This window comes from Nyctereutes procyonoides, unplaced genomic scaffold (assembly GCF_905146905.1).
Source record: "Nyctereutes procyonoides isolate TBG_1078 unplaced genomic scaffold, NYPRO_anot_genome, whole genome shotgun sequence".
Lineage (NCBI taxonomy): Eukaryota > Metazoa > Chordata > Mammalia > Carnivora > Canidae > Nyctereutes > Nyctereutes procyonoides.
Genome location: NW_026575140.1, coordinates 44823189 through 44836693, shown reverse-complemented (window position 1 = coordinate 44836693; position 13505 = coordinate 44823189). Strand labels below are relative to the sequence as shown.

The following is a 13505-nucleotide window of genomic DNA, read 5'->3' as shown; positions in this document are numbered from 1 at the left end:
GTTGCCTCATATACAAACCAATGTAGAATGAGAATTCTGAGAATTTAGCATGTATTTGCATGGAATGAGAATTTTGAAGAATTAGAGTAAATTTAAGAAAATAGCAATTAAAAAATAATTCACAAAAAAAGTTTTAAATTATAAAAGTAATATATGTAAAAATATCTAAATATGTAATGACTGTTAAAGTTTGATTTCTAAACTTTTCCATAATAAAAAACTAACGTAAAAATGTACCAGATGCAAAAATTAAATCAAACGTGACTAACACAACTAATATTATTTTGCCCACACTGATAACAATTAGGTATCATAATATCACTAAAAGTGACTCTTCATTACAATTGTGTTCCTTTGGACTTCATCTTTCTAACATATGCTTCTGAAATTATAACATCTCAATAAAAATAGGTTATTTCTTGGGTTTTGCAAAACTATGAATATTTGTTGGTATTAATTAAAAGCACATTTTCTAGGTGCACATGGAAGATTCAGTCCTCTGAACTGAAATAAGCCTAAAACCCTCAAAGTATTTGAAATTTTAAATGTAACAACAAATGTCACAGACATAGATATAGATGCCTACAAGAAGGAAGAACAGTATGCAGAACAAGGAAGACTTGTAGAGAAGCTCCTAAGAGTACTTTCAAATTGGATTAGCCAAGGAGATGCTTAGAACTAGGTGACCCAGAGGCAGACAGCTGCATTATCTCCCAATATGATTGCCAGATAAAATGGGTTTTGTTAAAAATAAATCGGTTTTGTTAAAAATTTTTGTTAAAAATAGCCTGTTTTAATTTTAAAAACTTGAAACATAACCTAAATTAGATGATTTGAGGGTTTTTTAAATCAGAGTATCTTTAGAATGCAGTAAGAAACAAGTGAGAATAGTATGCTCAAAAGTCACTGGCACTAATTTCAAACAGAAGCATGCTATGGTTCACAGTAGTTAAAATAATGACATTTTAAAAAACCTCTGTAAGCTTTCTCTTGAGGATATACTCCTGCAATGGGTAGGAAGAAGTCTAGTACACACTTAATTCTTCTTCTAGTGGTATTCAAGATGGAAATTTTCAATGTAAACACCATTCCTTGATAATATCCCCTTATAGCATTATACTTGTCATTGTGTACCAGAGTTATAATGTGGAATAGCACTTAAAACGGCATCTCCCTTCCATGTGAGAATAAACTCATTATTTTGTGTCATAGCCATATGTTTTAAATATTATCACCAAGTAAACTGCTTCTTGATATAGAAATTTAAAGCTTTACTACCAATCCGATATCTATATATACATTTGTAATTTAATGCTGCTACATTTACTAAATTAAAATTAAAACATTTAAGTGTCACTGTATCTTATTTCTACACATGTGTTGGTGTGCGTACATAAATGTTCTGTATTGTAAAAGAAAACAAAGTTAAATAACAGACAATGGGCAGGAAGAAAAAATTTGCAAAACATAATAAATCGTTAAGGGCTTATGATGATCAAGGTTATGTGTCAACTTGTCTAAGTCCATGGAACGTTCGCTCATTTGGTCAAACATTAGTTTGTTGTGTATCTGTGAGGACGTTGTGGATGACCTTAACATTAACATCAGTCTTTTCTTTCCTTTGGACTTTCCTTTCCTTTCCTTTTCTTCAGATTCAAACTAAAACATCAGGTCTCCTGGGTATCCAGCCTACCAACCGCACATCATGGGACTTTTTCACCTCCACAATCTTGTGAGCGACGTCCTTATAATAAATCTCTCTCTCTCTCCCTCTCTGTCTCTCTCTGTCTCTCTGTCTCTCTCTCTCCCTGTCTCTAAATCCTACTGATTCTGTTTCCTGGAGAATCCGGACTAATACAGAACTAAATATCAGGTACATTTTAGAAATTTCTAAAACTCACTATGATAAAATACAACAACAAAATGATCAAAGTATATGATTTAGAAAATCTCATAAGAAATATAAATGGTCAATAAACAGTGCTCAACCTCACAAATAATCAAATAAATAAAACTGAAAAGAGATGTGTCATGTTTGCCTTATCTGATAGGGCAAAGAGGTAAAAGAATGATAATATACATCTTTGACAGAAATGCAATCGGATAGCATTCATATATTTGTGTTAGTACTGCAAATAGTACCAAGCTTTGTGGAGAAGATTTCACAGTACCTATCGAATTTTTAAATGTTCATACTATTTAACATAGAACTTCCTCCTTAATAATTAATCAACAGGACTATTCTCCCAAATATATAAAGATATATGTATATGGATTTCAATTATTTGTTACAGAAAAAGAAATGTCTATCAATGGGGAGTTGGTCAAATAGATTAATAAATTAAGGCATATTCATACAGTTCATTGTTATGCGACCATTAAATGAATAAGTGTATCAGTAAGTACTCAGTAAAAAAAAAAAAGCCATCATGATAAATTGAAAAACTATTAAGCAGAAAAACACAGAACAATGTGTATAGACCAATTCTATTTTTGCAACCATAGATACGAATTGCGTGTGTTTCTGTGTGTTATAGTTCTGGAAAGCTACACATCAGGTTGTTCCCAGGAGACTGGGAAGGGTTTTCATTTTCATACTTAACACTTTTGTTTGATTTGTGTTTTTGATAATGAGCATGAGAATTCCTAACTGTAAACAAGGAAAATTCTGCTAACCAATAAAAGAAACAGCACATCTCTAAGGGCAAAATCTCTTATACATGGACATTTAGAAAGCAAATTACTTACCCCAATGTAACAAAGCCACACAGAATTTTTGACAAGTCATCTTACTTCAGAGAAGTAGACCTGAAAAATAGTACATCCAAAACAAATACACACACACGCACACAAAAAAAACAACAACTGACATCTATACAAGCTGTCTGGGAAAATATAAAATGAAAAGGATTATGAATAAGTCTTTAAATTTTAAACCTCTATAATACTCTGCATCAATATGAGAGAAGTACCTCATGTTAAAGTACAACTATACATTATAGGTTTAGTCCTGTGTACATGCTATCTTACACAGTTAAGATATAAACCACATATTCACATATGGCATATTCAAAAAAGTTTTTTTAAGATTTTATTTATTTATTCATGAGAGACAGAGAGAGAGAGAGAGAGAGGGAGGCAGAGACACAGGCAGAGGGAGAAGCAGGCTCCATGCAGGGAGCCTGATGTGGGACTCAATCCCGGGTCTCCAGGATCATGCCCTGAGCTGAAGGCGGCGCTAAACCACTGAGCCACCCTGGCTGCCCTCAAAAAAGTTGTAATGTTCCTTCATGCCATTACAAACCGGGACAGGCATCATAAGATAAGACTGAATTTTTAACTCAACAAAGTATTCATAATGTTGATTAAATATGTACAATCTAATATTAAATTTTTTCATATTCAGGGTTTTTTAATTTTTTTAAGATTTTTATTTATTTATTCATGAAACACAGAGAGAGAGGCAGAGACACAGGCAGAGGGAGAAACAGGCCCCATGCAGGGAGCCCGATGTGGCACTCGATTCCGGGTCTCCAGGATCACGCCCTGGGCCAAAGGCAGGCACTAAACTGCTGAGCCACCCAGGGATCCTCATTTTCAGTTCTTAAATTTCTCTTTATTTTCTAAAGCCTTTATCTTTACTGTGATATTACAAAGCCAAACAGTTATAGTATAGGTAATGATTGTAAATTTATTTCTAAGGAAGAGGAGGAAACTTTCCCGTATGCTTTTGGAAACCCCCACTGTTTATTTGCAGATGCAGTAATATTCACATTGGAGAGTTATCAGAGTAATCTAAGGAAAGGCTGATGGCTTAATATATCCAAATGATAGGGAGCTCTAAGAGACCAGCTTTCCCATGAAGTCGACTCAATTTAAAATTCATCATGAGTAAGATTATTTGTACTAGTACACCATGAATTAGAATGGTAGCATAATTTTAATATATTGGGCTCCAATCTGTAATGAAACCCTAAAGGCTTTTGTTGTTCCAGTGTTTTTAGTTATCTCAGATTGGGGATTCAGGTCACTACGCAAAAGTTAATCTGAGGTTAAAAAAAAAAAACTCTGAATTAGGTGTCAGAAGTCTTGAGTGTCAATCTAGACTCTTCAATTAATCAGCTATAGGACTCGGGATTTGAATGCTCTAGACCTCAGGTTTCTCACATGCAAATCCCCCTAGTAGATGAGCTCTACAATCCCTTTCAGAGCTTCCTATGATTCTGAGCGATTTTATTTTAAAACAGAAGTCACAGCTTTACCACAAAGAATATTATATAATATTAAGTGAGAAATATGTACTATAAGTCATATCTGAGAACTGGTACCATGTGATAAACAGAAAAACATGTTTGTTTAGTTCACAACTTAACACTCAGGAAGAAAATGTATGAGTATAAACATTTTGTAGTCTGGCAAATTTGTTCTTCAGCCTCTCAGTTTCTCATCAGAAGTTTTTAGTTCTTTATATCCTGGTATCACAATGTTTCTTTAGGATTTCTAAAAAATCAGTTTGGTCTTTGAAATCTTCATTATTTAATGAGATGAATTTTTTGATATCTGTTTCTGACACAAAATTCTTTATGCTACCTAGTTCTGATACAAAATTTTCTCATAAGGGGAGGTCAGTGGGGGGGATGGGTAAAATAAGTGATGGGGATTAAGAGGTGCACTGGTTGTATGAGCACTGGTTGTTGTATGGAAGTGTTGAATCACTCCATTCTACATTTGAAACTAATATTACACTGTATGTTAAGTAACTAGAATTTAAATAAAAACTCTTTTAAAAGTCTTATAAAATAAACCTAAGTGTAAGTTTCATAATCAGGATGTGTCATAGATAAAATATTTCATTAGACTAAGTGTTTTTGAATGAATCAACTGGTGACAAGTAATTCAGTCCAACAATTGGTTTGACTCAGTTTTAACTCAACTAATCTGCTGAGTCAAATGACCAAATAGATCAGTTGTTTTTGCTTATATAAGACAAGTATTCTTTTATTTAATGTTCCATGCAAACACCAACTATTCTTATGGTTTGAATTCTTGCAGGCAGGTTTCACTCTTACATAGCAGAGAAACAATCACAAAAATGAAAAGGGCATAGACACAACCTTGAAGAGAGTGTAAAATGTGGTCCTACATAGATTCAATGAGACAAATATTTATATGACCCTCCATTGTAGCAGAAAGGAATACAAAAGGGGGTTTATGAAAATACAAATACTATCAAAAAGAAAGGGAGAGAAATTTTTAAGCTGTGAGGGAAAAAATTAAGCAAAGTGAAAACTAATGGTAAGACGACCAAAACATGTGTAATATACAAAATGCCATTAATTTGAATTCACTTTGTAAAGACGGACTATTAATTTCCTTTTTACTTCCTTATGTCAAATTGTTCAATTATAAATTCAGAGTACTTTTAAAATAAAATGAAACCAAAAGGTTGGGGAAATATTCAAATAATCCTGACACTAAAAACAGAAAAGAAATTTTGTCTCAGTAACTTCAAAACAGGTAATATCCTCATGAATATCCTAACAGTACCAGAGTTTCATGGGAACGTCAAAGCTCAAAAGTTTCTCAACCCCTCCACTACCAATATCCTATTCTAAGTCACCATTATCTCCTCTCTAGACAGTCAGAAGAGCCTCCTAACTGATCTCCCTGCTCCAGCCCTTACTCTCCAGTTCATTCTATTCAGTGCAGCAGCCAGAGTGGGCTAGATCATGTCTGTCTTGCCCAAAACACTGCAGTACTCTCCTTTTCATTCTAAGTAACAGCCTGAGTCCTGCACAGAACTACAAGGTCCTGGATCTCTATTGTCCCTCTGAACTCATCAACCATTGTTCTTGCATTTGTTCAAGCCCCTTTCTCAGAGCCTTTCCTGACTAGCCCATCTAAAATTTCAACACCTTCCCTACCCTGACATGTCATATCTGATGTTTTGCTGAATTTTCTCCTTATTACTTCGTACTATCTAATGTGAATATGACTTCTTGTTTTGTTTTTTTGCTTTTTTTGTTTTGTTTTGCTTATTGTCTAACTCTCCCCATTAGAATGTAAATGCCACTAGACCAAGGGATTTTTTTTTTTTTTGCTATTTCCTTTTCATCATTATATCCTTCATACATAGAAGCCTGCCTCTCACATACTAGGTGCTCTCTATACATTAACTGAATGAGTGACTAAATGAATGGCATAATATGACTCTTTCCTGAAATATTCTTCAAAATAGGCCAGTGGCATCATACCAAGAAAGTAACAATAATCTTCAAAAGATGCATTCTATGGATAACAGAGATGTCACACTCACACACACACACACACACACACACACACACACTGAGGAATATTATGCAGCCATAAAAATGATATCTTGCCATTTGTGACAACATGGATGGACAACTGTGAAAGACAAATATCATGTGATTTCACTCATATGTGGAATCTTAAAAAACCAAAATGAATAAACAGAAAGCAGAATCACACCTATAAATACAGAGAACAAAGGGATGGTTGCTAGGGTGGAGGTGAGAGAGAGAGGCAAAATGGGTGAAGGAAAGGAGGAGATACAGGCATGGGAATAAAAGTCATAGCATAAGGAATATAGACAATGATATTGTAATGTGTTGTATGGTGACAGATGGTAGGTACACTAGTGGCAAACATACCATAATGTATAAACTTGTCAAATCACTATGTTGTACACCCAAAACTAATGTAATATTGTATGTCAACTATACTCAAATTTAAAAATTGTTTTAAAGGAGTCATTCTAATATAACCCATCATAGAGAGTCATATTTAATTCCAGAGAGAATTTCAGAATGGTGATTCATAACCACTTTTTTAAATGATTCATTTATTTAAAAAGAGAACTCAAATGCATACAAGGGGGAGGAGCAGTGGGAGAGGGCAAGAAAATCTCCAATTCTTAATCTTTTTTTTTTTAAGATTTATTTATTCATTTGAGAGAGAGAGAGCAGAGGAGGGGCAGAGGGAAAGAGAGAATCCTGAAGCAGACTCCCCACTAAGCAGGCAGCCTGACACAGGGCTCAATCTCACAGCCCTGAGATCACAACCTGAGCTAAATCAAGTCAGCCACCCAGTTGCCCCTTTAACCATTTTTAAAGATGGATCTTGTTGGGGTGCCTGAGTGGTTCAGTTGGTTAAGCATCAGTCTCTTGATTTCTGCCCAGGTCATGACCTCAGGGTCATGAGATCCAGCTCCACACTCAGCACAGAGTCTGCTTAGGATTCTCTCCTTCTGCCCCGCCCCCATTCACATCTGTTCCCTCTCCCTCTCTCGCTCTCAAATAAATAAGTAAAATCTTTTTTAAAAATAAAAAATAAATAAATATGGTTATTGTTGAGAATTTGTTAAAAGCAAGGGACCAACTGCCAAAAGGAGATGCATATACCCAAAATTAGGGCTATAATTTCAGGGGGTTAACAAACTCTCTGAAATTTATCCAAAGTTCCCAGATTAAAGGATCCTGATATACATAAATAAATGGAGTTCACATTGCTCAGGCAATTCCTCCTGAGGAACCCAGTAAGTAGAGCTCCTATGATTGATCCATTGATAGACACCAAGCCATGAGGAGTTTGAGATAATATTGCCTAACATTCCTCCTGGAATGTAGTCATTCTATGTTGACAGTTACAATGAATAATGTATTTTATTTGAAATATTCATAAAATATACAAAGATTTATCCATAGACTAATCTAAATGATCCATCCATAACACTTTGATGTGCAGCCAATTCGATTTTCATAACATGCCAGAGTAGGCATATTAAACATATTACTGACTCTTCAGTTATTACTATAAACTTTAAACAAAAAGAAAAATCGAAATCTATATTCTATTAAATTGTTATATTATGGGTTTTCAGAAGAAAATCAGATTTTAACTTCTATCATAGAAAATTCTTTGTGTAACTTTATGTATCAAATTCTACTTAAATAAAGCAGAATAGTCTCAATTACTGTTTGAATGAGTGATTGGGAAGAAGGAAATTATTTACAACTTGTTCCAATGATCTCACAAAGTCTCTAGGTTTGTAGAAAGGTTTATGAGTAAGAAAAACAATTCTGACAATTCTGTTGCTTTGATGAGTAAACTTAATGAGCTCCATCTGCCACTAATTCTTGCTTTTACTTTCTGCTGGAGAAGCACCCATCCTTCACTTAGACAACACCATTTAAGTATTTTGTTTAAATATAAATAAAAAACCCTATTTCTTCAAGTGTCAAAATAAACATATCCTGGTCTATCTCTACTAACCTTGTCATTTTAAATATGTTTACTTTTATTTCTTCACATTGAACAGAAACTGGTCATGTTATTCTTTCCATCAAGTAGCTGTTACAGACTTAAATTGTTTTAAAATTTTAAAAACTTCCATCATCTTGGCAGAAGCATCTCACACTTTTGATCTAAGATCTGGCATGAATGCCTTTCAGTGATAGAGCCTAGTTCACAGTCTATGTGTAGGCAGTTAAGAAACTTGGGAAATAAAGATTTATAAAGTGGGAAAATCCCTAAACATAGACAAAATATTCAAAAACGTCAAATAGCCAAAGACAATTAAAAACTGTCCCATAAACGAACTAGGGGTGGTGGAAGGGGAGGTGGGTGGAGGGTGGGGGTGACTGGGTGACGGGCACTGAGGTGGGCACTTGTCGGGATGAGCACTGGGTGTTATTCTATATGTTGGCAAATTGAACACCAATAAAAAATAAATTTATAAAAAAATACTGTCCCATATACTCCTATACGTTAAAGGAGTTTAAAAATACAAGCTATTTGAGAACTTGGCCGTTTAATATAGACTTGACACCAACATGGTAAAGAACTTACATGTTCTTTTTCTTTTTTTAACAGGATTTTTTAAAGATTTTTTTTTATTTATTTATGATAGAGAAAGAGAGAGGCAGAGACACAGGCAGAGGGATAAGCAGGCACCATGCCGGGAGCCCGACGTGGGACTTGATCCTGTGACTCCAGGATTGCGCCCTGGGCCAAAGGCAGGCGCTAAACCGCTAAGCCACCCAGGGATTCCCCAAGAACTTACATGTTCTGATATTTAGCGGAACAAGCCTTCTGCCTAAAAGGCAGATCCCTGCTCAAGTGCCTAGAATAAAGCCTACTAGTTGACAAACACTGCCTATATGCATAGAATTCATTTTCTTTCTATTTCTTCCCTAACAGCCATGTTGAATGAAGATATGAACTAAGATATGAAGACTTCAGCTTGATGAAAAAATTTTGTAAAAAGAAAGAAAGAATGAATGAATGAACCTACCACAGGGAACATAGATAAATCATAAATATAAATAAATCAGAGTAGAAAAAATAGCTTTAACAAATGTTCATGAATATCTTCAAAGATATTTCAGAAGACTACATTCATAAATTCAAAGATTGCTCTGACAAAGGAATCACCATCAGAAGAAAGAGCTTTGGAAAATTACATGCATAGTTCCAAGAACATTTTTCAATAGAAATGTTAGAAAACACCTTTGTACACTTAATTCCTCCTCAAAAAAAGAGAAAAAAAAATGCTTTAAAAAGGGGTCAAATGATCCATATCTAACCAGTAGTATTTCCAGAAAAAGAGAATAAAGAGAAAATGATCAATTAAATAATATGAAAAACTTTTCCAGAGCTGATGATGAGAGACACAAGTTTTCAAACTGAAGGAAAAAAAAAAAGTGTACCAAATCCAAGGAGGAAGAATGAAAAAATATCCATTGCTAAACATATCACTAAGAAGTTAGAAAAGAGCAAAGAAGAGAAGATAGGACACAGTTCCAGAGAAGAAAAAAATCTCTAAAGGAATGAGGCACAGAATGGAAGCAAATGTTTTATGCCAAAACAATGAATACTAGAGATAATCCAGTGATGCTTGACGGAAAATTATTAGAGTGGAAAATTCTATTAGCCAGTCAAAGCAAGCATCAGAGAAAAGTAACTATATTTTCAATAACACAATGTCTTAGAAAACTTATATCCTATGAATCTCTTCTCAAAAGTAATTTTATGAAGTATTCCAGCAAAATGAGGAGTAAACCAAGAAAGAGGGATTCAGGAATTCAGGATTCAGCAAAGCAAACTAGTTGATGTCTCCACAGACTTGAGAATGACCAGTCCAGGTAGCTGATGACCCCTAAAGGAAATGGCCAGAAGGAAGGCAGGGATGGAGGTAACTCAATATGGACTATGATTCTGAAGTTGCAAAAATGTGACCAAAAAAAACAATCAAACAAAACACAGAGGGACGCCTGGGTGGCTCAGCAGTTGAATGTCTCCCTTTGGCTCAGGTCCTGATTCCGGGTCTGAGGACTGAGTCCCACATCAGGCCCTGCAAGGAGCCCGCTTCTCCCTCTGCCTGTGTCTCTGCTTCTCTCTCTGTGTCTCTCATGAATAAATAAATACAACCTTTAAAAAAAAAAAAACAGAATTGCACAAGTGAAAAAAGGAAGCCATATTTCAAAATTGAAGTCATTAGGCCAAATAAGAGTATGAGCTCATGGTCTTCAAAAAGAAGAATGAAATGGATTCCAAAAAAATAAAGAGAATGATGGAACTTTCTCCAGAATAGACCATATACTGGGTCACAAATCAGGTCTTAACCGATACCAAAAGATTGGGATCATCCCCTGCATATTTTCAGACCATAATGCTTTGAAATTAGAACTAAATCACAAGAAGAAGTTTGGAAGGATTTCAAACACGTGGAGATTAAGGACCATCCTGCTAAAAGATGAAAGGGTCAACCAAGAAATTATGGAAGAATTTAAAAGATTCATGGAAACTAATGAGAATGAAGATACAACCGTTCAAAATCTTTGGGATACAGCAAAAGCAGTCCTGAGGGGGAAATATATCACAATACAAGCATACATCCAAAAACTTGAAAGAACTCAAATACAAATCTAACCTTGCACTTAAAGGAGCTGGAGAAAACACAGCAAATAGATCCTATGCTCAGCAGAAGAAGAGAGTTAATAAAGATTCCAGCAGAACTCAATGAAATAGAGACCTGAAGAACTGTAGAACATATTAACAAAACCAGGAGTTGGTTCTTTGAAAGAATTAATAAGATAGATAAACCATTAACCAGCCTTATTAAAAAGAACAGAGAAAAGACTCAAATTAATAAAATCATGAATGAGAAAGGAGAGATCACCACCAACACCAAGGAAATACAAATGATCTTAAAAACTTATTCTGAGCAGCTATATGCCAATAAATTAGGCAATCTTGGAGAAATGGACACATTTCTGGAAAGCCACAAACTACCAAAACTGGAACAGGAAGAAATAGAAAACCTGAACAGGCCAATAACCAGGGAGGAAATTGAAGCAGTCATCAAAAACTTCCCAAGACACAAAAGTCCAGGGCCAAATGGCTTCCCAGGGGAATTCGATCAAATGTTTAAAGAAGAAACCATACCTATTCCACTAAAGCTGTTCAGAAAGATAGAAAGAGATAGAATACTTCCAAACTCATTCTATAAGGCCAGAATCACCTTAATTCTAAAACCAGACAAAGACCCTACCGAAAAGGAGAATTATAGACCAATATCCCTGATGAACATGGATGCAAAAATTCTCAACAAGATACTAGCCAATAGTATCCAACAATACATTAAGAAGATTATTCACCATGACCAAGTGGGATTTATCCCTGGGATGCAAGGGTGGTTCAGCACTCATAAAGCAATCAATGTGATTGATCATATCAGCAAGAGAAAGAACAAGAACCATATGATCCTCTCAATAGATGCAGAGAAAGCACTTGACAAAATACAGCATCCATTCCTGATCAAAACTCTTCAGAGTGTAGGGATAGAGGGAACATTCTTCAGCATCTTAAAAGCCATCCACGAAAAGCCCACAGCAAATATCATTCTCAATGGGGAAACACTGGGAGCCTTTCCCCTAAGATCAGGAACAAGACAGGGATGTCTGCTTTCACCACTGCTATTCAACATAGTACTAGAAGTCTTAGCCTCAGCAATCAGGCAACAAAAAGAAATACAAGGCATTCAAATTGGCAAAGAAGAAGAATAATAAAACTCACCCTCTTCACAGATGACATGATACTCTACATAGAAAACCCAAAAGACTCCACCCCAAGATTGCTAGAACTCATACAGCAATTCGGCAGCGTGGCAGGATACAAAATCAATGCCCAGAATTCAGTGGCATTTCTATACACTAACAATGAGACTGAAGAAAGAGAAATTAAGGAGTCAATCCCATTTACAATTGCACCCAAAAGCATAAGATACCTAGGAATAAACCTAACCAAAGAGGTAAAGGATCTATACCCTAAAAACTACAGAACACTTCTGAAAGAAATTGAGGAAGACACAAAGAGATGGAAAAATATTCCATGCTCATGGATTGGAAGCATTAATATTGTGAAAATATCAATGCTACCCAGGGCAATTTACACATTCAGTAGAATACCTATAAAAATACCATGGACTTTCTTCAGAGAGTTGGAACAAATCATCTTAAGATTTGTGTGGAATCAGAAAAGACCTTGAATAGCCAGGGGAATATTAAAAAAGAAAACCAGAGCCAGGGGCATCACAATGCCAGATTTCAGGTTGTACTACAAAGCTCAGGTCATCAGGTACTGGCACAAAAACAGACACAGAGATCAATGGAACAGAACAGAGAATCCAGAAGTGGACCCTCAACTCTCTGGTCAACTAATATTCGACAAGGCAGAAAAGACTATCCACTGAAAAAAGACAGTCTCTTCAATAAATGGTGCTGGGAAAACTGGACAGCCACGTGCAGAAGAATGAAACTAGACCATTCTGTTACACCATACACAAAAATAAACTCAAAATGGATGAAAGATCTAAATGTGAGACAAGAATCCATCAAAATCCTACAGAAGAACACAGGCAACACCCTTTTTGAACTTGGCCACAGCAACTTTTTGCAAGATACATCCATGAAAGCAAGAGAAACAAAAGCAAAAATGAACTATTGGGACTTCATCAAGATAAGAAGCTTTTGCACAGCAAAGGATACAGTCAACAAAACTAAAAGACAACCTACAGAATGGGAGAAGATATTTGCAAATGATGTATCAGATAAAGGACTAGTATCCAAGATCTATAAAGAACTTATTAAACTCAACAGCAAAGAAACAATCCAATCATGAAATGGGCAAAAGACATGAACGGAAATTTCCCAGAGGAAGACACAGACATGGCCAACAAGCATATGAGATAATGCCCCGCATCACTTGCCATCAGGGAACTACAAATCAAAACCACAATGAGATACCACCTCACACCAGTGAGAATGGGGAAAATTAATAAGGCAGGAAACCACAAATGTTGGAGAGGATGTGGAGAAAGGGGAACCCTCTTGCACTGTTGGTGGGAATGTGAACTGGTGCAGCCACTCTGGAAAACTGTGTGGACGTTCCTCAAAGAGTTAAAAATAGATCTGCCCTATGAC

The 13505-nt window shown here is 35.5% G+C and overlaps 1 protein-coding gene across 5 annotated transcripts in view; it reads right to left on the bottom strand.

Moving 5' to 3' along the window:
- LEPR (leptin receptor) overlaps positions 1 to 13505 on the bottom strand; it is a 92633-nt gene that overhangs the window by 66840 nt on the left and 12288 nt on the right. For all 5 annotated transcript variants that reach the window (XM_055305886.1, XM_055305890.1, XM_055305889.1 and 2 more), the window contains one exon: positions 2749 to 2808. In XM_055305886.1, the coding sequence (XP_055161861.1) occupies positions 2749 to 2788 (40 nt within the window). In that variant the 5' untranslated portion in view covers positions 2789 to 2808. The remainder of the gene's footprint in view (positions 1 to 2748; positions 2809 to 13505) is intronic.